This window comes from Ascaphus truei, chromosome 1, assembly GCF_040206685.1.
Source record: "Ascaphus truei isolate aAscTru1 chromosome 1, aAscTru1.hap1, whole genome shotgun sequence".
Lineage (NCBI taxonomy): Eukaryota > Metazoa > Chordata > Amphibia > Anura > Ascaphidae > Ascaphus > Ascaphus truei.
In genome coordinates this window covers 6,828,357-6,855,610 of record NC_134483.1, presented here as the reverse complement: position 1 = coordinate 6,855,610, position 27,254 = coordinate 6,828,357, and the positions used below count along the sequence as shown (strand labels likewise).

The 27,254-nt window shown below is 55.0% G+C and overlaps 1 protein-coding gene across 1 annotated transcript in view; it reads right to left on the bottom strand.

Annotated features, from left to right (window-relative positions):
• CIMIP2B (ciliary microtubule inner protein 2B) overlaps positions 1–27,254 on the bottom strand; it is a 59,340-nt gene that overhangs the window by 19,893 nt on the left and 12,193 nt on the right. The window contains exon 2 of the mRNA XM_075578352.1: positions 316–557. Within this exon, the coding sequence (XP_075434467.1) occupies positions 316–557 (242 nt within the window). The remainder of the gene's footprint in view (positions 1–315; positions 558–27,254) is intronic.

Genomic DNA, 27,254 nt, shown 5'->3' with positions numbered 1-27,254 from the left:
GAGTCTATATTTATTTTATACCAGCTCACAGTACGATATAAATACTGTATTTATCTCCTGCGCTCCTCCCTTTGTAAAGTGGAAAACAAAGAACAGACTCTGCGCTCCTACTAATTGGGTTAAAACATACTAGTGACGTTTATATTTAGAACCCGAGTCTGTGTGACAAGGGAGCCGTGTGTGACATCTTTTGGTCAAAACAAGATTCAACCCTTCTAACCTCGTCAAGGTGATCTCCGTGTAGCTGGTACCTACACTGAGTAACATGTAATACCTGGAGGAATCTTACCGCCCGACGGTCAGATTATTACATACCGGTGTATCCTGGGATCATACTCCAGGTGAGCTTCTGATCTCCCAGGCGTGACTTCCTCCTCTTCCTCAGCAGCTCCCGAGGGTGGTTAACGTTACTGTCGCTAGGCGGAGGAGGGATGGGACAGGACTGGAGCACCAAATGTCCGGATCGCCCAATGTCCGGGCTGGTCAGCAGCTGGGAGGTCAGCTTCCCATATGTCTTTCCCAGATTGTACTTGTACTGAGGGCAGAACCCGCTGTACCTGCAGAGTGCAGACAGATGGGAGATATGCAGCAAGTTTAGTCAGTGGACATTAGGACTTTAAGTGGATGCTAAGCGTCAGTATCGGGCTGTGTCAGTGTCTCCTCAATGTATCCCCTCTGTCATGTATAGCTACTGAGCTCGCAGATAAGCAGTTACTGTACATGTATAGCTACTGAGCTCGCAGATAAGCAGTTACTGTACATGTATAGCTACTGAGCTCGCAGATAAGCAGTTACTGTACATGTAATAGCTACTGAGCTCGCAGATAAGCAGTTACTGTACATGTATAGCTACTGAGCTCGCAGATAAGCAGTTACTGTACATGTATAGCTACTGAGCTCGCAGATAAGCAGTTACTGTACATGTAATAGCTACTGAGCTCGCAGATAAGCAGTTACTGTACATGTAATAGCTACTGAGCTCGCAGATAAGCAGTTACTGTACATGTATAGCTACTGAGCTCGCAGATAAGCAGTTACTGTACATGTAATAGCTACTGAGCTCGCAGATAAGCAGTTACTGTACATGTATAGCTACTGAGCTCGCAGATAAGCAGTTACTGTACATGTAATAGCTACTGAGCTCGCAGATAAGCAGTTACTGTACATGTATAGCTACTGAGCTCGCAGATAAGCAGTTACTGTACATGTATAGCTACTGAGCTCGCAGATAAGCAGTTACTGTACATGTAATAGCTACTGAGCTCGCAGATAAGCAGTTACTGTACATGTAATAGCTACTGAGCTCGCAGATAAGCAGTTACTGTACATGTATAGCTACTGAGCTCGCAGATAAGCAGTTACTGTACATGTAATAGCTACTGAGCTCGCAGATAAGCAGTTACTGTACATGTAATAGCTACTGAGCTCGCAGATAAGCAGTTACTGTACATGTATAGCTACTGAGCTCGCAGATAAGCAGTTACTGTACATGTATAGCTACTGAGCTCGCAGATAAGCAGTTACTGTACATGTAATAGCTACTGAGCTCGCAGATAAGCAGTTACTGTACATGTAATAGCTACTGAGCTCGCAGATAAGCAGTTACTGTACATGTATAGCTACTGAGCTCGCAGATAAGCAGTTACTGTACATGTAATAGCTACTGAGCTCGCAGATAAGCAGTTACTGTACATGTATAGCTACTGAGCTCGCAGATAAGCAGTTACTGTACATGTATAGCTACTGAGCTCGCAGATAAGCAGTTACTGTACATGTATAGCTACTGAGCTCGCAGATAAGCGGTTACTGTACATGTAATAGCTACTGAGCTCGCAGATAAGCGGTTACTGTACATGTAATAGCTACTGAGCTCGCAGATAAGCGGTTACTGTACATGTAATAGCTACTGAGCTCGCAGATAAGCGGTTACTGTACATGTAATAGCTACTGAGCTCGCAGATAAGCAGTTACTGTACATGTATAGCTACTGAGCTCGCAGATAAGCAGTTACTGTACATGTATAGCTACTGAGCTCGCAGATAAGCAGTTACTGTACATGTATAGCTACTGAGCTCGCAGATAAGCAGTTACTGTACATGTAATAGCTACTGAGCTTGCAGATAAGCAGTTACTGTACATGTAATAGCTACTGAGCTCGCAGATAAGCAGTTACTGTACATGTAATAGCTACTGAGCTCGCAGATAAGCAGTTACTGTACATGTAATAGCTACTGAGCTCGCAGATAAGCAGTTACTGTACATGTATAGCTACTGAGCTCGCAGATAAGCGGTTACTGTACATGTAATAGCTACTGAGCTCGCAGATAAGCAGTTACTGTACATGTAATAGCTGCAGTTCTGCTGCACACACAATGCTTCAGCTCATTATTCATGTGACAATTACACCACACATTGCAATAAAAACATTTCCAATTGTGTATATGAATTGTATCTAACTTGAAGTACTGGCACCAATCTACAGCTGAGATTATAGTCCGCGCTGGTCGCATCATGGCCGCCTCTCGCCCGAGCGATGCGTGAATTCAGCTGAAAGCGATTGGGGAGGCGTGGCGGACGCATCACGAGGCTGGTTCGCTGTGATTGGCTGAACCGCTCACATGACGCGGCCATTGCTTGAAAAGAGAACATATTTTGTGCTTTCAAAAAGTGGTCGCTCCACCGCGCTCCGTCGTGCGTGCGCTAGGGGCGGCCTCATTGAGATGCTGCAATTTGTTCTTGTCGTGCGAGCGCTGTCGCACGGACTATAATCTCAGCCCAACAGACTGAGTCGCGTTTCTGCTGTTTACACAGCGCTATGACAACTGATTCGATGCATCATGGGCGCATGGCAACCAAGTGATTTATATTCTAAAGGAACTGAGCTCGCGCCAACACCCCGTGTAAAGCTTCCTGCTTGGAAGGAAGAGATAGCGCAGTGTCCGACTGCGCAGAGAGCTGCATACTGACAGCGCAGTGTCTGACTGTGCGCAGAGTGCTGCATACTGACAGCGCAGTGTCTGACTGTGCGCAGAGTGCTGCATACTGACAGCGCAGTGTCTGACTGTGCGCAGAGTGCTGCATACTGACAGCGCAGTGTCTGACTGTGCGCAGAGTGCTGCATACTGACAGCGCAGTGTCTGACTGTGCGCAGAGTGCTGCATACTGACAGCGCAGTGTCTGACTGTGCGCAGAGTGCTGCATACTGACAGCGCAGTGTCTGACTGTGCGCAGAGTGCTGCATACTGACAGCGCAGTGTCTGACTGTGCGCAGAGTGCTGCATACTGACAGCGCAGTGTCTGACTGTGCGCAGAGTGCTGCATACTGACAGCGCAGTGTCTGACTGTGCGCAGAGTGCTGCATACTGACAGCGCAGTGTCTGACTGTGCGCAGAGTGCTGCATACTGACAGCGCAGTGTCTGACTGTGCGCAGAGTGCTGCATACTGACAGCGCAGTGTCTGACTGTGCGCAGAGTGCTGCATACTGACAGCGCAGTGTCTGACTGTGCGCAGAGTGCTGCATACTGACAGCGCAGTGTCTGACTGTGCGCAGAGAGCTGCATACTGACAGCGCAGTGTCTGACTGTGCGCAGAGTGCTGCATACTGACAGCGCAGTGTCTGACTGTGCGCAGAGTGCTGCATACTGACAGCGCAGTGTCTGACTGTGCGCAGAGTGCTGCATACTGACAGCGCAGTGTCTGACTGTGCGCAGAGTGCTGCATACTGACAGCGCAGTGTCTGACTGTGCGCAGAGTGCTGCATACTGACAGCGCAGTGTCTGACTGTGCGCAGAGTGCTGCATACTGACAGCGCAGTGTCTGACTGTGCGCAGAGTGCTGCATACTGACAGCGCAGTGTCTGACTGTGCGCAGAGTGCTGCATACTGACAGCGCTGTGTCTGTGTGCGCAGAGTGCTGCATACTGACAGCGCAGTGTCCGACTGTGCGCAGAGTGCTGCATACTGACAGTGCAGTGTCTGACTGTGCGCAGAGTGCTGCATACTGACAGCGCAGTGTCTGACTGTGCGCAGAGTGCTGCATACTGACAGCGCAGTGTCTGACTGTGCGCAGAGATCTGCATACTGACAGCGCAGTGTCTGACTGTGCGCAGAGTGCTGCATACTGACAGCGCAGTGTCTGACTGTGCGCAGAGTGCTGCATACTGACAGCGCAGTGTCTGACTGTGCGCAGAGTGCTGCATACTGACAGCGCGGTGTGTGACTGTGCGCAGAGTGCTGCATACTTACAGCGCGGTGTGTGACTGTGCGCAGAGTGCTGCATACTGACAGCACAGTGTCTGTGTGCGCAGAGTGCTGCATACTAACAGCGCAGTGTCTGACTGTGCGCAGAGTGCTGCATACTGACAGCGCAGTGTCTGACTGTGCGGAGAGTGCTGCATACTGACAGCGCAGTGTCTGTGTGCGCAGAGTGCTGCATACTGACAGCGCAGTGTCTGTGTGCGCAGAGTGCTGCATACTGACAGCGCAGTGTCTGACTGTGCGCAGAGTGCTGCATACTGACAGCGCAGTGTCTGACTGTGCGCAGAGTGCTGCATACTGACAGCGCAGTGTCTGACTGTGCGCAGAGTGCTGCATACTGACAGTGCAGTGTCTGACTGTGCGCAGAGAGCTGCATACTGACAGCGCAGTGTCTGACTGTGCGCAGAGTGCTGCATACTGACAGCGCAGTGTCTGACTGTGTGCAGAGTGCTGCATACTGACAGCGCAGTGTCTGACTGTGCGCAGAGTGCTGCATACTGACAGCGCGGTGTGTGACTGTGCGCAGAGTGCTGCATACAGACAGCACAGTGTCTGTGTGCGCAGAGTGCTGCATACTAACAGCGCAGTGTCTGACTGTGCGCAGAGTGCTGCATACTGACAGCGCAGTGTCTGACTGTGCGCAGAGTGCTGCATACTGTCAGCGCAGTGTTTGACTGTGCACAGAGTGCTGCATACTGACAGCGCAGTGTCTGACTGTGCGCAGAGTGCTGCATACTGACAGCGCAGTGTCTGACTGTGCGCAGTGTGCTGCATACTGACAGCGCAGTGTCTGACTGTGCGCAGAGTGCTGCATACTGACAGCGCAGTGTCTGACTGTGCGCAGAGTGCTGCATACTGACAGCGCAGTGTCTGACTGTGCGCAGAGTGCTGCATACTGACAGCGGAGTGTCTGACTGTGCGCAGAGTGCTGCATACTGACAGCGCAGTGTCTGTGTGCGCAGAGTGCTGCATACTGACAGCGCAGTGTCTGTGTGCGCAGAGTGCTGCATACTGACAGCGCAGTGTCTGACTGCGCGCAGAGTGCTGCATACTGACAGCGCAGTGTCTGACTGTGCGCAGAGTGCTGCATACTGACAGCGCAGTGTCTGACTGTGCGCAGAGTGCTGCATACTGACAGCGCAGTGTCTGACTGTGCGCAGAGTGCTGCATACTGACAGCGCAGTGACTGTGTGCGCAGAGTGCTGCATACTGACAGCGCAGTGTCTGACTGTGCGCAGAATGCTGCATACTAACAGCGCAGTGTCTGTGTGCGCAGAGTGCTGCATACTGACAGCGCAGTGTCTGACTGTGCACAGAATGCTGCATATTAACAGCGCAGTGTCTGACGGTGCACAGAGTGCTGCATACTGACAGCGCCATGTCTGACTGTGCGCAGTGTGCTGCATACTGACAGCGCAGTGTCTGTGTGCGCAGAGTGCTGCATACTGACAGCGCAGTGTCTGACTGTGCGCAGAGTGCTGCATACTGACAGCGCAGTGTCTGACTGTGCGCAGAATGCTGCATACTGACAGCGCAGTGTCTGACTGTGCGCAGAGTGCTGCATACTGACAGCGCAGTGTCTGACTGTGCGCAGAGTGCTGCATACTGACAGCGCAGTGTCCGACTGTGCGCAGAGTGCTGCATACTGACAGCGCAGTGTCTGACTGTGCGCAGAGTGCTGCATACTGACAGCGCAGTGTCTGACTGTGCGCAGAGTGCTGCATACTGACAGCGCAGTGTCTGACTGTGCGCAGAGTGCTGCATACTGACAGCGCAGTGTCTGACTGTGCGCAGAGAGCTGCATACTGACAGCGCAGTGTCTGACTGTGCGCAGAGTGCTGCATACTGACAGCGCAGTGTCTGACTGTGCGCAGAGTGCTGCATACTGACAGCGCAGTGTCTGTGTGCGCAGAGTGCTGCATACTGACAGCGCAGTGTCTGACTGTGCGCAGAGTGCTGCATACTGACAGCGCAGTGTCTGACTGTGCGCAGAGTGCTGCATACTGACAGCGCAGTGTCTGACTGTGCGCAGAGTGCTGCATACTGACAGTGCAGTGTCTGACTGTGCGCAGAGAGCTGCATACTGACAGCGCAGTGTCTGACTGTGCGCAGAGTGCTGCATACTGACAGCGCAGTGTCTGACTGTGTGCAGAGTGCTGCATACTGACAGCGCAGTGTCTGACTGTGCGCAGAGTGCTGCATACTGACAGCGCGGTGTGTGACTGTGCGCAGAGTGCTGCATACAGACAGCACAGTGTCTGTGTGCGCAGAGTGCTGCATACTAACAGCGCAGTGTCTGACTGTGCGCAGAGTGCTGCATACTGACAGCGCAGTGTCTGACTGTGCGCAGAGTGCTGCATACTGACAGCGCAGTGTCTGACTGTGCGCAGAGAGCTGCATACTGACAGCGCAGTGTCTGACTGTGCGCAGAGTGCTGCATACTGACAGCGCAGTGTCTGACTGTGCGCAGTGTGCTGCATACTGACAGCGCAGTGTCTGACTGTGCGCAGAGTGCTGCATACTGACAGCGCAGTGTCTGACTGTGCGCAGAGTGCTGCATACTGACAGCGCAGTGTCTGACTGTGCGCAGAGTGCTGCATACTGACAGCGGAGTGTCTGACTGTGCGCAGAGTGCTGCATACTGACAGCGCAGTGTCTGTGTGCGCAGAGTGCTGCATACTGACAGCGCAGTGTCTGTGTGCGCAGAGTGCTGCATACTGACAGCGCAGTGTCTGACTGCGCGCAGAGTGCTGCATACTGACAGCGCAGTGTCTGACTGCGCGCAGAGTGCTGCATACTGACAGCGCAGTGTCTGACTGTGCGCAGAATGCTGCATATTAACAGCGCAGTGTCTGACTGTGCACAGAGTGCTGCATACTGACAGCGCCATGTCTGACTGTGCGCAGTGTGCTGCATACTGACAGCGCAGTGTCTGTGTGCGCAGAGTGCTGCATACTGACAGCGCAGTGTCTGACTGTGCGCAGAGTGCTGCATACTGACAGCGCAGTGTCTGACTGTGCGCAGAGTGCTGCATACTGACAGCGCAGTGTCTGACTGTGCGCAGAGTGCTGCATACTGACAGCGCAGTGTCCGACTGTGCGCAGAGTGCTGCATACTGACAGCGCAGTGTCTGACTGTGCGCAGAGTGCTGCATACTGACAGCGCAGTGTCTGACTGTGCGCAGAGTGCTGCATACTGACAGCGCAGTGTCTGACTGTGCGCAGAGTGCTGCATACTGACAGCGCAGTGTCTGACTGTGCGCAGAGAGCTGCATACTGACAGCGCAGTGTCTGACTGTGCGCAGAGTGCTGCATACTGACAGCGCAGTGTCTGACTGTGCGCAGAGTGCTGCATACTGACAGCGCAGTGTCTGACTGTGCGCAGAGTGCTGCATACTGACAGCGCGGTGTGTGACTGTGCGCAGAGTGCTGCATACTGACAGCGCGGTGTGTGACTGTGCGCAGAGTGCTGCATACTGACAGCACAGTGTCTGTGTGCGCAGAGTGCTGCATACTAACAGCGCAGTGTCTGACTGTGCGCAGAGTGCTGCATACTGACAGCGCAGTGTCTGACTGTGCGGAGAGTGCTGCATACTGACAGCGCAGTGTCTGTGTGCGCAGAGTGCTGCATACTGACAGCGCAGTGTCTGTGTGCGCAGAGTGCTGCATACTGACAGCGCAGTGTCTGACTGTGCGCAGAGTGCTGCATACTGACAGCGCAGTGTCTGACTGTGCGCAGAGAGCTGCATACTGACAGCGCAGTGTCTGACTGTGCGCAGAGTGCTGCATACTGACAGCGCAGTGTCTGACTGTGCGCAGAGTGCTGCATACTGACAGCGCAGTGTCTGACTGTGCGCAGAGTGCTGCATACTGACAGCGCGGTGTGTGACTGTGCGCAGAGTGCTGCATACAGACAGCACAGTGTCTGTGTGCGCAGAGTGCTGCATACTAACAGCGCAGTGTCTGACTGTGCGCAGAGTGCTGCATACTGACAGCGCAGTGTCTGACTGTGCGCAGAGTGCTGCATACTGTCAGCGCAGTGTTTGACTGTGCACAGAGTGCTGCATACTGACAGCGCAGTGTCTGACTGTGCGCAGAGTGCTGCATACTGACAGCGCAGTGTCTGACTGTGCGCAGTGTGCTGCATACTGACAGCGCAGTGTCTGACTGTGCGCAGAGTGCTGCATACTGACAGCGCAGTGTCTGACTGTGCGCAGAGTGCTGCATACTGACAGCGCAGTGTCTGACTGTGCGCAGAGTGCTGCATACTGACAGCGGAGTGTCTGACTGTGCGCAGAGTGCTGCATACTGACAGCGCAGTGTCTGTGTGCGCAGAGTGCTGCATACTGACAGCGCAGTGTCTGTGTGCGCAGAGTGCTGCATACTGACAGCGCAGTGTCTGACTGCGCGCAGAGTGCTGCAAACTGACAGCGCAGTGTCTGACTGTGCGCAGAGTGCTGCATACTGACAGCGCAGTGTCTGACTGTGCGCAGAGTGCTGCATACTGACAGCGCAGTGTCTGACTGTGCGCAGAGTGCTGCATACTGACAGCGCAGTGTCTGACTGTGCGCAGAATGCTGCATACTAACAGCGCAGTGTCTGTGTGCGCAGAGTGCTGCATACTGACAGCGCAGTGTCTGACTGTGCGCAGAGTGCTGCATACTGACAGAGCAGTGTCTGACTGTGCGCAGAATGCTGCATATTAACAGCGCAGTGTCTGACTGTGCACAGAGTGCTGCATATTGACAGCGCCATGTCTGACTGTGCGCAGTGTGCTGCATACTGACAGCGCAGTGTCTGTGTGCGCAGAGTGCTGCATACTGACAGCGCAGTGTCTGACTGTGCGCAGAGTGCTGCATACTGACAGCGCAGTGTCTGACTGTGCGCAGAATGCTGCATACTGACAGCGCAGTGTCTGACTGTGCGCAGAGTGCTGCATACTGACAGCGCAGTGTCTGACTGTGCGCAGAGTGCTGCATACTGACAGCGCAGTGTCTGACTGTGCGCAGAGTGCTGCATACTAACAGCGCAGTGTCTGACTGTGCGCAGAGTGCTGCATACTAACAGCGCAGTGTCTGACTGTGCGCAGAGTGCTGCATACTGACAGCGCAGTGTCTGACTGTGCGCAGAGTGCTGCATACTGACAGCGCAGTGTCTGTGTGCGCAGAGTGCTGCATACTGACAGCGCAGTGTCTGACTGTGCGCAGAGTGCTGCATACTAACAGCCAAGTGTCTGACTGTGCGCAGAGTGCTGCATACTGACAGCTCAGTGTCTGACTGTGCGCAGAGTGCTGCATACTAACAGCGCAGTGTCTGTGTGCGCAGAGTGCTGCATACTGACAGCGCAGTGTCTGACTGTGCGCAGAGTGCTGCATACTAATAGCGCAGTGTCTGACTGTGCGCAGAGTGCTGAATACTGACAGCGCAGAGTCTGACTGTGCGCAGAGTGCTGCATACTGACAGCGCAGTGTCTGTGTGCGCAGAGTGCTGCATACTGACAGCGCAGTGTCTGTGTGCGCAGAGTGCTGCATACTGACAGCGCAGTGTCTGACTGTGCGCAGAGTGCTGCATACTGACAGCGCAGTGTCTGACTGTGCGCAGAGTGCTGCATACTGACAGCGCAGTGTCTGTGTGCGCAGAGTGCTGCATACTGACAGCGCAGTGTCTGACTGTGCGCAGAATGCTGCATACTAACAGCGCAGTGTCTGTGTGCGCAGAGTACTGCATACTGACAGAGCAGTGTCTGACTGTGCGCAGAATGCTGCATATTAACAGCGCAGTGTCTATGTGCGCAGAGTGCTGCATACTGACAGCGCAGTGTCTGACTGTGCACAGAGTGCTGCATACTGACAGCGCCATGTCTGACTGTGCGCAGTGTGCTGCATACTGACAGCGCAGTGTCTGTGTGTGCAGAGTGCTGCATACTGACAGCGCAGTGTCTGACTGTGCGCAGAGTGCTGCATACTAACAGCGCAGTGTCTGACTGTGCGCAGTGTGCTGCATACTGACAGCGCAGTGTCTGACTGTGCGCAGAGTGCTGCATACTGACAGCGCAGTGTCTGACTGTGCGCAGAGTGCTGCATACTAACAGCGCAGTGTCTGTGTGCGCAGAGTGCTGCATACTGACAGCGCAGTGTCTGACTGTGCGCAGAGTGCTGCATACTAACAGTGCAGTGTCTGACTGTGCGCAGAGTGCTGCATACTAACAGCGCAGTGTCTGTGTGCGCAGAGTGCTGCATACTGACAGCACAGTGTCTGACTGTGCGCAGAGTGCTGCATACTGACAGCGCAGTGTCTGACTGTGCACAGAGAGCTGCATACTGACAGCGCAGTGTCTGACTGTGCGCAGAGTGCTGCATACTGACAGCGCAGTGTCTGACTGTGCGCAGAGTGCTGCATACTGACAGCGCAGTGTCTGACTGTGCGCAGAGTGCTGCATACTGACAGCGCGGTGTGTGACTGTGCGCAGAGTGCTGCATACTGACAGCGCGGTGTGTGACTGTGCGCAGAGTGCTGCATACTGACAGCACAGTGTCTGTGTGCGCAGAGTGCTGCATAATAACAGCGCAGTGTCTGACTGTGCGCAGAGTGCTGCATACTGACAGCGCAGTGTCTGACTGTGCGGAGAGTGCTGCATACTGACAGCGCAGTGTCTGTGTGCGCAGAGTGCTGCATACTGACAGCGCAGTGTCTGTGTGCGCAGAGTGCTGCATACTGACAGCGCAGTGTCTGACTGTGCGCAGAGTGCTGCATACTGACAGCGCAGTGTCTGACTATGCGCAGAGTGCTGCATACTGACAGCGCAGTGTCTGACTGTGCGCAGAGTGCTGCATACTGACAGCGCAGTGTCTGACTGTGCGCAGAGAGCTGCATACTGACAGCGCAGTGTCTGACTGTGCGCAGAGTGCTGCATACTGACAGCGCAGTGTCTGACTGTGCGCAGAGTGCTGCATACTGACAGCGCGGTGTGTGACTGTGCGCAGAGTGCTGCATACAGACAGCACAGTGTCTGTGTGCGCAGAGTGCTGCATACTAACAGCGCAGTGTCTGACTGTGCGCAGAGTGCTGCATACTGACAGCGCAGTGTCTGACTGTGCGCAGAGTGCTGCATACTGTCAGCGCATGTTTGACTGTGCACAGAGTGCTGCATACTGACAGCGCAGTGTCTGACTGTGCGCAGTGTGCTGCATACTGACAGCGCAGTGTCCGACTGTGCGCAGAGTGCTGCATACTGACAGCGCAGTGTCTGACTGTGCGCAGAGTGCTGCATACTGACAGCGCAGTGTCTGACTGTGCGCAGAGTGCTGCATACTGACAGCGGAGTGTCTGACTGTGCGCAGAGTGCTGCATACTGACAGCGCAGTGTCTGTGTGCGCAGAGTGCTGCATACTGACAGCGCAGTGTCTGTGTGCGCAGAGTGCTGCATACTGACAGCGCAGTGTCTGACTGCGCGCAGAGTGCTGCATACTGACAGCGCAGTGTCTGACTGTGCGCAGAGTGCTGCATACTGACAGCGCAGTGTCTGACTGTGCGCAGAGTGCTGCATACTGACAGCGCAGTGTCTGACTGTGCGCAGAGTGCTGCATACTGACAGCGCAGTGTCTGTGTGCGCAGAGTGCTGCATACTGACAGCGCAGTGTCTGACTGTGCGCAGAATGCTGCATACTAACAGCGCAGTGTCTGTGTGCGCAGAGTGCTGCATACTGACAGCGCAGTGTCTGACTGTGCGCAGAGTGCTGCATACTGACAGAGCAGTGTCTGACTGTGCGCAGAATGCTGCATATTAACAGCGCAGTGTCTGACTGTGCACAGAGTGCTGCATACTGACAGCGCCATGTCTGACTGTGCGCAGTGTGCTGCATACTGACAGCGCAGTGTCTGTGTGCGCAGAGTGCTGCATACTGACAGCGCAGTGTCTGACTGTGCGCAGAGTGCTGCATACTGACAGCGCAGTGTCTGACTGTGCGCAGAATGCTGCATACTGACAGCGCAGTGTCTGACTGTGCGCAGAGTGCTGCATACTGACAGCGCAGTGTCTGACTGTGCGCAGAGTGCTGCATACTAACAGCGCAGTGTCTGACTGTGCGCAGAGTGCTGCATACTAACAGCGCAGTGTCTGACTGTGCGCAGAGTGCTGCATACTGACAGCGCAGTGTCTGACTGTGCGCAGAGTGCTGCATACTGACAGCGCAGTGTCTGTGTGCGCAGAGTGCTGCATACTGACAGCGCAGTGTCTGACTGTGCGCAGAGTGCTGCATACTAACAGCGCAGTGTCTGACTGTGCGCAGAGTGCTGAATACTGACAGCGCAGAGTCTGACTGTGCGCAGAGTGCTGCATACTGACAGCGCAGTGTCTGTGTGCGCAGAGTGCTGAATACTGACAGCGCAGAGTCTGACTGTGCGCAGAGTGCTGCATACTGACAGCGCAGTGTCTGTGTGCGCAGAGTGCTGCATACTGACAGCGCAGTGTCTGACTGTGCGCAGAGTGCTGCATACTGACAGCGCAGTGTCTGACTGTGCGCAGAATGCTGCATACTAACAGCGCAGTGTCTGTGTGCGCAGAGTGCTGCATACTGACAGCGCAGTGTCTGACTGTGCGCAGAGTGCTGCATACTGACAGAGCAGTGTCTGACTGTGCGCAGAATGCTGCATACTGACAGCGCAGTGTCTGTGTGCGCAGAGTGCTGCATACTGACAGCGCCATGTCTGACTGTGCGCAGTGTGCTGCATACTGACAGCGCAGTGTCTGTGTGTGCAGAGTGCTGCATACTGACAGCGCAGTGTCTGACTGTGCGCAGAGTGCTGCATACTAACAGCGCAGTGTCTGACTGTGCGCAGTGTGCTGCATACTAACAGCGCAGTGTCTGACTGTGCGCAGAGTGCTGCATACTAACAGCGCAGTGTCTGTGTGCGCAGAGTGCTGCATACTGACAGCGCAGTGTCTGTGTGCGCAGAGTGCTGCATACTAACAGTGCAGTGTCTGACTGTGCGCAGAGTGCTGCATACTAACAGCGCAGTGTCTGTGTGCGCAGAGTGCTGCATACTGACAGCGCAGTGTCTGACTGTGCGCAGAGTGCTGCATACTGACAGCGCAGTGTCTGACTGTGCGCAGAGTGCTGCATACTAACAGTGCAGTGTCTGACTGTGCGCAGAGTGCTGCATACTGACAGCGCAGTGTCTGACTGTGCGCAGAGTGCTGCATACTGACAGCGCAGTGTCTGTGTGCGCAGAGTGCTGCATACTGACAGCGCAGTGTCTGACTGTGCACAGAGTGCTGCATACTGACAGCGCAGTGTCTGACTGTGCGCAGAGTGCTGCATACTGACAGCGCAGTGTCTGACTGTGCGCAGAGTGCTGCATACTGACAGCGCAGTGTCTGTGTGCGCAGAGTGCTGCATACTGACAGCGCAGTGTCTGACTGTGCGCAGAATGCTGCATACTAACAGCGCAGTGTCTGTGTGCGCAGAGTGCTGCATACTGACAGCGCAGTGTCTGACTGTGCGCAGAGTGCTGCATACTGACAGCGCAGTGTCTGTGTGCGCAGAGTGCTGAATACTGACAGCGCAGAGTCTGACTGTGCGCAGAGTGCTGCATACTGACAGCGCAGTGTCTGTGTGCGCAGAGTGCTGCATACTGACAGCGCAGTGTCTGACTGTGCGCAGAGTGCTGCATACTGACAGCGCAGTGTCTGACTGTGCGCAGAATGCTGCATACTAACAGCGCAGTGTCTGTGTGCGCAGAGTGCTGCATACTGACAGCGCAGTGTCTGACTGTGCGCAGAGTGCTGCATACTGACAGAGCAGTGTCTGACTGTGCGCAGAATGCTGCATACTGACAGCGCAGTGTCTGTGTGCGCAGAGTGCTGCATACTGACAGCGCCATGTCTGACTGTGCGCAGTGTGCTGCATACTGACAGCGCAGTGTCTGTGTGTGCAGAGTGCTGCATACTGACAGCGCAGTGTCTGACTGTGCGCAGAGTGCTGCATACTAACAGCGCAGTGTCTGACTGTGCGCAGTGTGCTGCATACTAACAGCGCAGTGTCTGACTGTGCGCAGAGTGCTGCATACTAACAGCGCAGTGTCTGTGTGCGCAGAGTGCTGCATACTGACAGCGCAGTGTCTGTGTGCGCAGAGTGCTGCATACTAACAGTGCAGTGTCTGACTGTGCGCAGAGTGCTGCATACTAACAGCGCAGTGTCTGTGTGCGCAGAGTGCTGCATACTGACAGCGCAGTGTCTGACTGTGCGCAGAGTGCTGCATACTGACAGCGCAGTGTCTGACTGTGTGCAGAGTGCTGCATACTAACAGTGCAGTGTCTGACTGTGCGCAGAGTGCTGCATACTGACAGCGCAGTGTCTGACTGTGCGCAGAGTGCTGCATACTGACAGCGCAGTGTCTGTGTGCGCAGAGTGCTGCATACTGACAGCGCAGTGTCTGACTGTGCACAGAGTGCTGCATACTGACAGCGCAGTGTCTGACTGTGCGCAGAGTGCTGCATACTGACAGCGCGGTGTCTGACTCTGCGCAGAGTGCTGCATACTGACAGAGCAGTGTCTGACTGTGCGCAGAGTGCTGCATACTAACAGCGCAGTGTCTGACTGTGCGCAGAGTGCTGCATACTAACAGTGCAGTGTCTGACTGTGCGCAGAGTGCTGCATACTGACAGCGCAGTGTCTGACTGTGCGCAGAGTGCTGCATACTAACAGCGCAGTGTCTGACTGTGCGCAGAGTGCTGCATACTGACAGCGCAGTGTCTGACTGTGCGCAGAGTGCTGCATACTGACAGCGCAGTGTCTGACTGTGCGCAGAGTGCTGCATACTGACAGCGCAGTGTCTGACTGTGCGCAGAGTGCTGCATACTGACAGCGCAGTGTCTGACTGTGCGCAGAGTGCTGCATACTGACAGTGCAGTGTCTGACTGTGCGCAGAGTGCTGCATACTGACAGCGCAGTGTCTGACTGTGCGCAGAGTACTGCATACTGACAGCGCAGTGTCTGTGTGCGCAGAGTGCTGCATACTGACAGCGCAGTGTCTGACTGTGCGCAGAGTGCTGCATACTGACAGCGCAGTGTCTGTGTACGCAGAGTGCTGCATACTGACAGCGCAGCGTCTGACTGTGCACAGAGTGCTGCATACTGACAGCGCAGTGTCTGTGTGCGCAGAGTGCTGCATACTGACAGCGCAGTGTCTGACTGTGCGCAGAGTGCTGCATACTGACAGCGCAGTGTCTGACTGTGCGCAGAGTGCTGCATACTGACAGCGCAGTGTCTGTGTGCGCAGAGTGCTGCATACTGACAGCGCAGTGTCTGACTGTGCGCAGAGTGCTGCATACTGACAGCGCAGCGTCTTTGTGCGCAGAGTGCTGCATACTGACTGCGCAGTGTCTGATTGTGCGCAGAGTGCTGCATACTGACAGCGCAGTGCCTGACTATGCGCAGAGTGCTGCATACTAACAGCGCAGTGTCTGACTGTGCGCAGAGTGCTGCATACTGACAGCGCAGTGTCTGACTGTGCGCAGAGTGCTGCATACTGACTGCGCAGTGTCTGACTGTGCCCAGAGTGCTGCATACTGACAGCGCAGTGTCTGACTGTGCGCAGTGTGCTGCATACTGACAGCGTAGTGTCTGTGTGCGCACAGTGCTGCATACTGACAGCGCAGTGTCTGACTGTGCGCAGTGTGCTGCATACTGACAGCGCAGTGTCTGTGTGCGCAGTGTGCTGCATACTGACAGCGCAGTGTCTGACTGTGCGCAGACTGCTGCATACTGACAGCGCAGTGTCTGACTGTGCGCAGAGTGCTGCATACTGACAGCGCAGTGTCTGACTGTGCGCAGAGTGCTGCATACTGACAGCGCAGTGTCTGACTGTGCGCAGAGTGCTGCATACTGACAGCGCAGTGTCTGACTGTGCGCAGAGTGCTGCATACTGACAGCGCAGTGTCTGACTGTGCGCAGAGTGCTGCATACTAACAGCGCAGTGTCTGACTGTGCGCAGTGTGCTGCATACTAACAGCGCAGTGTCTGTGTGCGCAGAGTGCTGCATACTGACAGCGCAGTGTCTGACTGTGCGCAGAGTGCTGCATACTAACAGTGCAGTGTCTGACTGTGCGCAGAGTGCTGCATACTAACAGCGCAGTGTCTGTGTGCGCAGAGTGCTGCATACTGACAGCGCAGTGTCTGTGTGCGCAGAGTGCTGCATACTAACAGCGCAGTGTCTGTGTGTGCAGAGTGCTGCATACTAACAGTGCAGTGTCTGACTGTGCGCAGAGTGCTGCATACTAACAGCGCAGTGTCTGTGTGCGCAGAGTGCTGCATACTGGCAGCGCAGTGTCTGACTGTGCGCAGAGTGCTGCATACTAACCGCGCCAGTGTCTGACTGTGCGTAGAGTGCTGCATACTAACAGTGCAGTGTCTGACTGTGCGCAGAGTGCTGCATACTGACAGCGCAGTGTCTGACTGTGCGCAGAGTGCTGCATACTGACAGCGCAGTGTCTGACTGTGCGCAGAGTGCTGCATACTGACAGCGCAGTGTCTGTGTGCGCAGAGTGCTGCATACTGACAGCGCAGTGTCTGACTGTGCGCAGAGTGCTGCATACTGACAGTGCAGTGTCTGACTGTGCGCAGAGTGCTGCATACTGACAGCGCAGTGTCTGACTGTGCGCAGAGTGCTGCATACTGACAGTGCAGTGTCTGACTGTGCGCAGAGTGCTGCATACTGACAGCGCAGTGTCTGACTGTGCGCAGAGTGCTGCATACTGACAGCGCAGTGTCTGTGTGCGCAGAGTGCTGCATACTGACAGCGCAGTGTCTGACTGTGCGCAGAGTGCTGCATACTGACAGCGCAGTGTCTGTGTGCGCAGAGTGCTGCATACTGACAGCGCACTGTCTGACTGTGCGCAGAGTGCTGCATACTGACAGCGCAGTGTCTGACTGTGCGCAGAGTGCTGCATACTGACAGCGCAGTGTCTGTGTGCGCAGAGTGCTGCATACTGACAGCGCAGTGTCTGACTGTGCACAGAGTGCTGCATACTGACAGCGCAGCGTCTGTGTGCGCAGAGTGCTGCATACTGACAGCGCAGTGTCTGATTGTGCGCAGAGTGCTGCATACTGACAGCGCAGTGTCTGACTGTGCACAGAGTGCTGCATACTGACAGCGCAGTGCCTGACTATGCGCAGAGTGCTGCATACTAACAGCGCAGTGTCTGACTGTGCGCAGAGTGCTGCATACAGACAGCGCAGTGTCTGACTGTGCGCAGAGTGCTGCATACTGACAGCGCAGTGTCTGACTGTGCGCAGAGTGCTGCATACTGACAGCGCAGTGTCTGACTGTGCGCAGTGTGCTGCATACTGACAGCGTAGTGTCTGTGTGCGCACAGTGCTGCATACTGACAGCTCAGTGTCTGACTGTGCGCAGTGTGCTGCATACTGACAGCGCAGTGTCTGTGTGCGCAGTGTGCTGCATACTGACTGCGCAGTGTCTGACTGTGCGCAGACTGCTGCATACTGACAGCGCAGTGTCTGACTGTGCGCAGAGTGCTGCATACTGACAGCGCAGTGTCTGACTGTGCGCAGAGTGCTGCATACTGACAGCGCAGTGTCTGACTGTGCGCAGAGTGTGTGCAGAGTGTGCGCAGGGTGTGCGCAGAGTGCTGCATACTGACAGCGCAGTGTTTGTGTGCGCAGAGTGCTGCATACTGACAGCGCAGTGTCTGTGTGCGCAGAGTGCTGCATACTGACAGCGCAGTGCCTGACTGTGCGCAGAGTGCTGCATACTGACAGCACAGTGTCTGTGTGCGCAGAGTGCTGCATACTGACAGCGCAGTGTCTGACTGTGCGCAGAGAGCTGCATACTGACAGCGCAGTGTCTGTGTGCGCAGAGTGCTGCATACTGACAGCGCAGTGTCTGACTGTGCGCAGAGTGCTGCATACTGACAGCGCAGTGTCTGACTGTGCGCAGAGTGCTGCATACTGACAGCGCAGTGTCTGACTGTGCGCAGAGTGCTGCATACTGACAGCGCAGTGTCTGACTGTGCGCAGAGTGCTGCATACTAACAGCGCAGTGTCTGACAGTGCGCAGAGTGCTGCATACTGACAGCGCTGTGTCTGTGTGTGCAGAGTGCTGCATACTGACAGCGCAGCGTCTGTGTGCGCAGAGTGCTGCATACTGACAGCGCAGCGTCTGTGTGCGCAGAGTGCTGCATACTGACAGCGCAGTGTCTGACTGTGCGCAGAGTGCTGCATACTGACAGCGCAGTGTCTGTGTGCGCAGAGTGCTGCATACTGACAGCGCAGTGTCTGACTGTGCGCAGTGCTACATACTCACAGCACAGTGTCTGACTGTGCGCAGAGTGCTGCATACTGACAGCGCAGTGTCTGACTGTGCGCAGAGTGCTGCATACTGACAGCGCAGTGTCTGACTGTGCGCAGAGTGCTGCATACTGACAGCGCAGTGTCTGACTGTGAACAGACTGCTGCATACTGACAGCGCAGTGTCTGACTGTGCGCAGAGTGCTGCATACTGACAGCGCAGTGTCTGACTGTGCACAGAGTGCTGCATACTGACAGAGCAGTGCCTGTGTGCGCAGAGTGCTGCATACTGACAGCGCAGTGTCTGACTGTGCGCAGAGTGCTGTATACTGACAGCGCAGTGTCTGACTGTTCGCAGAGTGCTGCATACTGACAGCGCAGTGTCTGACTGTGCACAGAGTGCTGCATACTGACAGAGCAGTGCCTGTGTGCGCAGAGTGCTGCATACTGACAGCGCAGTGTCTGACTGTGCGCAGAGTGCTGCATACAGACAGCGCAGTGTCTGTGTGCGCAGAGTGCTGCATACTGACAGCGCAATGTCTGACTGTGCGCAGAGTGCTGCATACTGACAGCGCAGTGTCTGACTGTGCGCAGAGTGCTGCATACTGACAGCGCAGTGTTTGACTGTGCACAGAGTGCTGCATACTGACAGCGCAGTGTCTGACTGTGCGCAGAGTGCTGCATACTAACAGCGCAGTGTCTGACTGTGCGCAGTGTGCTGCATACTAACAGCGCAGTGTCTGACTGTGCGCAGAGTGCTGCATACTAACAGCGCAGTGTCTGTGTGCGCAGAGTGCTGCATACTGACAGCGCAGTGTCTGTGTGCGCAGAGTGCTGCATACTAACAGTGCAGTGTCTGACTGTGCGCAGAGTGCTGCATACTAACAGCGCAGTGTCTGTGTGCGCAGAGTGCTGCATACTGACAGCGCAGTGTCTGACTGTGCGCAGAGTGCTGCATACTGACAGCGCAGTGTCTGACTGTGTGCAGAGTGCTGCATACTAACAGTGCAGTGTCTGACTGTGCGCAGAGTGCTGCATACTGACAGCGCAGTGTCTGACTGTGCGCAGAGTGCTGCATACTGACAGCGCAGTGTCTGTGTGCGCAGAGTGCTGCATACTGACAGCGCAGTGTCTGACTGTGCACAGAGTGCTGCATACTGACAGCGCAGTGTCTGACTGTGCGCAGAGTGCTGCATACTGACAGCGCGGTGTCTGACTCTGCGCAGAGTGCTGCATACTGACAGAGCAGTGTCTGACTGTGCGCAGAGTGCTGCATACTAACAGCGCAGTGTCTGACTGTGCGCAGAGTGCTGCATACTAACAGTGCAGTGTCTGACTGTGCGCAGAGTGCTGCATACTGACAGCGCAGTGTCTGACTGTGCGCAGAGTGCTGCATACTAACAGCGCAGTGTCTGACTGTGCGCAGAGTGCTGCATACTGACAGCGCAGTGTCTGACTGTGCGCAGAGTGCTGCATACTGACAGCGCAGTGTCTGACTGTGCGCAGAGTGCTGCATACTGACAGCGCAGTGTCTGACTGTGCGCAGAGTGCTGCATACTGACAGCGCAGTGTCTGACTGTGCGCAGAGTGCTGCATACTGACAGTGCAGTGTCTGACTGTGCGCAGAGTGCTGCATACTGACAGCGCAGTGTCTGACTGTGCGCAGAGTACTGCATACTGACAGCGCAGTGTCTGTGTGCGCAGAGTGCTGCATACTGACAGCGCAGTGTCTGACTGTGCGCAGAGTGCTGCATACTGACAGCGCAGTGTCTGTGTACGCAGAGTGCTGCATACTGACAGCGCAGCGTCTGACTGTGCACAGAGTGCTGCATACTGACAGCGCAGTGTCTGTGTGCGCAGAGTGCTGCATACTGACAGCGCAGTGTCTGACTGTGCGCAGAGTGCTGCATACTGACAGTGCAGTGTCTGACTGTGCGCAGAGTGCTGCATACTGACAGCGCAGTGTCTGTGTGCGCAGAGTGCTGCATACTGACAGCGCAGTGTCTGACTGTGCGCAGAGTGCTGCATACTGACAGCGCAGCGTCTTTGTGCGCAGAGTGCTGCATACTGACTGCGCAGTGTCTGATTGTGCGCAGAGTGCTGCATACTGACAGCGCAGTGCCTGACTATGCGCAGAGTGCTGCATACTAACAGCGCAGTGTCTGACTGTGCGCAGAGTGCTGCATACTGACAGCGCAGTGTCTGACTGTGCGCAGAGTGCTGCATACTGACTGCGCAGTGTCTGACTGTGCCCAGAGTGCTGCATACTGACAGCGCAGTGTCTGACTGTGCGCAGTGTGCTGCATACTGACAGCGTAGTGTCTGTGTGCGCACAGTGCTGCATACTGACAGCGCAGTGTCTGACTGTGCGCAGTGTGCTGCATACTGACAGCGCAGTGTCTGTGTGCGCAGTGTGCTGCATACTGACAGCGCAGTGTCTGACTGTGCGCAGACTGCTGCATACTGACAGCGCAGTGTCTGACTGTGCGCAGAGTGCTGCATACTGACAGCGCAGTGTCTGACTGTGCGCAGAGTGCTGCATACTGACAGCGCAGTGTCTGACTGTGCGCAGAGTGCTGCATACTGACAGCGCAGTGTCTGACTGTGCGCAGAGTGCTGCATACTGACAGCGCAGTGTCTGACTGTGCGCAGAGTGCTGCATACTAACAGCGCAGTGTCTGACTGTGCGCAGTGTGCTGCATACTAACAGCGCAGTGTCTGTGTGCGCAGAGTGCTGCATACTGACAGCGCAGTGTCTGACTGTGCGCAGAGTGCTGCATACTAACAGTGCAGTGTCTGACTGTGCGCAGAGTGCTGCATACTAACAGCGCAGTGTCTGTGTGCGCAGAGTGCTGCATACTGACAGCGCAGTGTCTGTGTGCGCAGAGTGCTGCATACTAACAGCGCAGTGTCTGTGTGTGCAGAGTGCTGCATACTAACAGTGCAGTGTCTGACTGTGCGCAGAGTGCTGCATACTAACAGCGCAGTGTCTGTGTGCGCAGAGTGCTGCATACTGGCAGCGCAGTGTCTGACTGTGCGCAGAGTGCTGCATACTAACCGCGCCAGTGTCTGACTGTGCGTAGAGTGCTGCATACTAACAGTGCAGTGTCTGACTGTGCGCAGAGTGCTGCATACTGACAGCGCAGTGTCTGACTGTGCGCAGAGTGCTGCATACTGACAGCGCAGTGTCTGACTGTGCGCAGAGTGCTGCATACTGACAGCGCAGTGTCTGTGTGCGCAGAGTGCTGCATACTGACAGCGCAGTGTCTGACTGTGCGCAGAGTGCTGCATACTGACAGTGCAGTGTCTGACTGTGCGCAGAGTGCTGCATACTGACAGCGCAGTGTCTGACTGTGCGCAGAGTGCTGCATACTGACAGTGCAGTGTCTGACTGTGCGCAGAGTGCTGCATACTGACAGCGCAGTGTCTGACTGTGCGCAGAGTGCTGCATACTGACAGCGCAGTGTCTGTGTGCGCAGAGTGCTGCATACTGACAGCGCAGTGTCTGACTGTGCGCAGAGTGCTGCATACTGACAGCGCAGTGTCTGTGTGCGCAGAGTGCTGCATACTGACAGCGCACTGTCTGACTGTGCGCAGAGTGCTGCATACTGACAGCGCAGTGTCTGACTGTGCGCAGAGTGCTGCATACTGACAGCGCAGTGTCTGTGTGCGCAGAGTGCTGCATACTGACAGCGCAGTGTCTGACTGTGCACAGAGTGCTGCATACTGACAGCGCAGCGTCTGTGTGCGCAGAGTGCTGCATACTGACAGCGCAGTGTCTGATTGTGCGCAGAGTGCTGCATACTGACAGCGCAGTGTCTGACTGTGCACAGAGTGCTGCATACTGACAGCGCAGTGCCTGACTATGCGCAGAGTGCTGCATACTAACAGCGCAGTGTCTGACTGTGCGCAGAGTGCTGCATACAGACAGCGCAGTGTCTGACTGTGCGCAGAGTGCTGCATACTGACAGCGCAGTGTCTGACTGTGCGCAGAGTGCTGCATACTGACAGCGCAGTGTCTGACTGTGCGCAGTGTGCTGCATACTGACAGCGTAGTGTCTGTGTGCGCACAGTGCTGCATACTGACAGCTCAGTGTCTGACTGTGCGCAGTGTGCTGCATACTGACAGCGCAGTGTCTGTGTGCGCAGTGTGCTGCATACTGACTGCGCAGTGTCTGACTGTGCGCAGACTGCTGCATACTGACAGCGCAGTGTCTGACTGTGCGCAGAGTGCTGCATACTGACAGCGCAGTGTCTGACTGTGCGCAGAGTGCTGCATACTGACAGCGCAGTGTCTGACTGTGCGCAGAGTGTGTGCAGAGTGTGCGCAGGGTGTGCGCAGAGTGCTGCATACTGACAGCGCAGTGTTTGTGTGCGCAGAGTGCTGCATACTGACAGCGCAGTGTCTGTGTGCGCAGAGTGCTGCATACTGACAGCGCAGTGTCTGACTGTGCGCAGAGTGCTGCATACTGACAGCACAGTGTCTGTGTGCGCAGAGTGCTGCATACTGACAGCGCAGTGTCTGACTGTGCGCAGAGAGCTGCATACTGACAGCGCAGTGTCTGTGTGCGCAGAGTGCTGCATACTGACAGCGCAGTGTCTGACTGTGCGCAGAGTGCTGCATACTGACAGCGCAGTGTCTGACTGTGCGCAGAGTGCTGCATACTGACAGCGCAGTGTCTGACTGTGCGCAGAGTGCTGCATACTGACAGCGCAGTGTCTGACTGTGCGCAGAGTGCTGCATACTAACAGCGCAGTGTCTGACAGTGCGCAGAGTGCTGCATACTGACAGCGCTGTGTCTGTGTGTGCAGAGTGCTGCATACTGACAGCGCAGCGTCTGTGTGCGCAGAGTGCTGCATACTGACAGCGCAGCGTCTGTGTGCGCAGAGTGCTGCATACTGACAGCGCAGTGTCTGACTGTGCGCAGAGTGCTGCATACTGACAGCGCAGTGTCTGTGTGCGCAGAGTGCTGCATACTGACAGCGCAGTGTCTGACTGTGCGCAGTGCTACATACTCACAGCACAGTGTCTGACTGTGCGCAGAGTGCTGCATACTGACAGCGCAGTGTCTGACTGTGCGCAGAGTGCTGCATACTGACAGCGCAGTGTCTGACTGTGCGCAGAGTGCTGCATACTGACAGCGCAGTGTCTGACTGTGAACAGACTGCTGCATACTGACAGCGCAGTGTCTGACTGTGCGCAGAGTGCTGCATACTGACAGCGCAGTGTCTGACTGTGCACAGAGTGCTGCATACTGACAGAGCAGTGCCTGTGTGCGCAGAGTGCTGCATACTGACAGCGCAGTGTCTGACTGTGCGCAGAGTGCTGTATACTGACAGCGCAGTGTCTGACTGTTCGCAGAGTGCTGCATACTGACAGCGCAGTGTCTGACTGTGCACAGAGTGCTGCATACTGACAGAGCAGTGCCTGTGTGCGCAGAGTGCTGCATACTGACAGCGCAGTGTCTGACTGTGCGCAGAGTGCTGCATACAGACAGCGCAGTGTCTGTGTGCGCAGAGTGCTGCATACTGACAGCGCAATGTCTGACTGTGCGCAGAGTGCTGCATACTGACAGCGCAGTGTCTGACTGTGCGCAGAGTGCTGCATACTGACAGCGCAGTGTTTGACTGTGCACAGAGTGCTGCATACTGACAGCGCAGTGTCTGACTGTGCGCAGAGTGCTGCATACTGACAGCGCAGTGTCTGACTGTGCGCAGTGTGCTGCATACTGACAGCGCAGTGTCTGACTGTGCGCAGAGTGCTGCATACTGACAGCGCAGTGTCTGACTGTGCGCAGAGTGCTGCATACTGACAGCGCAGTGTCTGACTGTGCGCAGAGTGCTGCATACTGACAGCGCAGTGTCTGACTGTGCGCAGAGTGCTGCATACTGACAGCGCAGTGTCTGTGTGCGCAGAGTGCTGCATACTGACAGCGCAGTGTCTGACTGTGCGCAGAGTGCTGCATACTGACAGCGCAGTGTCTGACTGTGCGCAGAGTGCTGCATACTGACAGCGCAGTGTCTGACTGTGCGCAGAGTGCTGCATACTGACAGCGCAGTGTCTGACTGTGCGCAGAGTGCTGCATACTGACAGCTCAGTGTCTGACTGTGCGCAGAGTGCTGCATACTGACAGCGCAGTGTCTGACTGTGCGCAGAGTGCTGCATACTGACAGCGCAGTGTCTGACTGTGCGCAGAGTGCTGCATACTGACAGCGCAGTGTCTGACTGTGCGCAGAGTGCTGCATACTGACAGCGCAGTGTCTGACTGTGCGCAGAGTGCTGCATACTGACAGCGCAGTGTCTGACTGTGCGCAGAGTGCTGCATACTGACAGCGCAGTGTCTGACTGTGCGCAGAGTGCTGCATACTGACAGCGCAGTGTCTGACTGTGCGCAGAGTGCTGCATACTGACAGCGCAGTGTCTGTGTGCGCAGAGTGCTGCATACTGACAGCGCAGTGTCTGACTGTGCGCAGAGTGCTGCATACTGACAGCGCAGTGTCTGACTGTGCGCAGAGTGCTGCATACTAACAGCGCAGTGTCTGACTGTGCGCAGAGTGCTGCATACTGACAGCGCAGTGTCTGACTGTGCGCAGAGTGCTGCATACTGACAGCGCAGTGTCTGACTGTGCGCAGAGTGCTGCATACTGACAGCGCAGTGTCTGACTGTGCGCAGAGTGCTGCATACTGACAGCGCAGTGTCTGACTGTGCGCAGAGTGCTGAATACTGACAGCGCAGTGTCTGACTGTGCGCAGAGTGCTGCATACTAACAGCGCAGTGTCTGACTGTGCGCAGAGTGCTGCATACTGACAGCGCAGTGTCTGACTGTGCGCAGAGTGCTGCATACTGACAGCGCAGTGTCTGACTGTGCGCAGAGTGCTGCATACTGACAGCGCAGTGTCTGACTGTGCGCAGAGTGCTGCATACTGACAGCGCAGTGTCTGACTGTGCGCAGAGTGCTGCATACTGACAGCGCAGTGTCTGACTGTGCGCAGAGTGCTGCATACTGACAGCGCAGTGTCTGACTGTGCGCAGAGTGCTGCATACTGACAGCGCAGTGTCTGACTGTGCGCAGAGTGCTGCATACTGACAGCGCAGTGTCTGACTGTGCGCAGAGTGCTGCATACTGACAGCGCAGTGTCTGTGTGCGCAGAGTGCTGCATACTGACAGCGCAGTGTCTGACTGTGCGCAGAGTGCTGCATACTGACAGCGCAGTGTCTGACTGTGCGCAGAGTGCTGCATACTGACAGCGCAGTGTCTGACTGTGCGCAGAGTGCTGCATACTGACAGCGCAGTGTCTGACTGTGCGCAGAGTGCTGCATACTGACAGCTCAGTGTCTGACTGTGCGCAGAGTGCTGCATACTGAGAGCGCAGTGTCTGACTGTGCGCAGAGTGCTGCATACTGACAGCGCAGTGTCTGACTGTGTGCAGAGTGCTGCATACTGACAGCGCAGTGTCTGACTGTGCGCAGAGTGCTGCATACTGACAGCGCAGTGTTTCACTGTGCGCAGAGTGCTGCATACTGACAGCGCAGTGTCTGACTGTGCGCAGAGTGCTGCATACTGACAGCGCAGTGTCTGACTGTGCGCAGTGTGCTGCATACTGACAGCGCAGTGTCTGACTGTGCGCAGAGTGCTGCATACTGACAGCGCAGTGTAGGGTGGAGATAACAGCGCAGTGTAGGATATAAAGGCAGATTGCTCTGGCTTATGGGTGGAACTTGCGGTAATGTCTAGTATATGATTCCTTTACGATAAGAGTACTGTATAAATATAGCTAGCAATAATGTACTATTTATTATCCACTCCTCGGATGGCTAGGGTTCCGCTGTAATACGCTTTGCACAGAGATCTGTATTATTAATGACAGACTCCAGATATCCGGAGACTTTGGGGCTCCTTGTGGCTGTGTGCACTGCACTTACTACAGCACTATGGTTTTCCACAGAGGTACAGCACTTATAGTGTGTGTGTGTGTTGCAGGGTACATGCAACTACACACGTGGGTTTCTTGACAAGGCTGTTTTATTTTGCCTTGAAAAATATACAGCACACAAAACAAAAATAGCTCTTTTTCAGCAACAAACAAAAATGGCTTTTCCTTCAGCAAACCAAACAAAACAGTTTCTCTTTATCAGACAGTTTATATAGTTGCAGCTACCCTTTTTCTATGCAGGGGACAGACAGTTCACAGTTTCACTACTTTGCTACTCAGACCTTGTTTTCAGGAATCTCTTTACTTCTTACTCCTCTCTCATCAACAGCCAGCTTCCATCTGTCTACAGCCTGGGTTTTAACACACCTTGATTAGGCAGCTAGGATCCAACTTATTGTCCTGAGGTTCCCAGCTGAAGTTAACCTAGTCAGTGCTGCACTGCAGACTAGACATAGGTTTTCCAGGCATATAACTGGTGGCTTTTGTTTACCCTGTCACATTCCTCCCCTGTTAGTGTGTGGCTGGGGCTACGCACGGCTGAAGCCCGACCATCCACCCCTTCTCTAGAAAAGAAGTCAGCATTTGCGTTCTCTTTCCCCGGCCTATGCTGAATCTCAAATGAGAAGGGTTGGAGGGCCATATACCACCTAGTCAATCTAGCATTGGAATCCTTCATGCTATTTAACCACTTCAGTGGAGCATGATCCGTCACCAAAGTAAAATGGACTCCTGCCAGGTAATGCCTCAAAGCCTCGA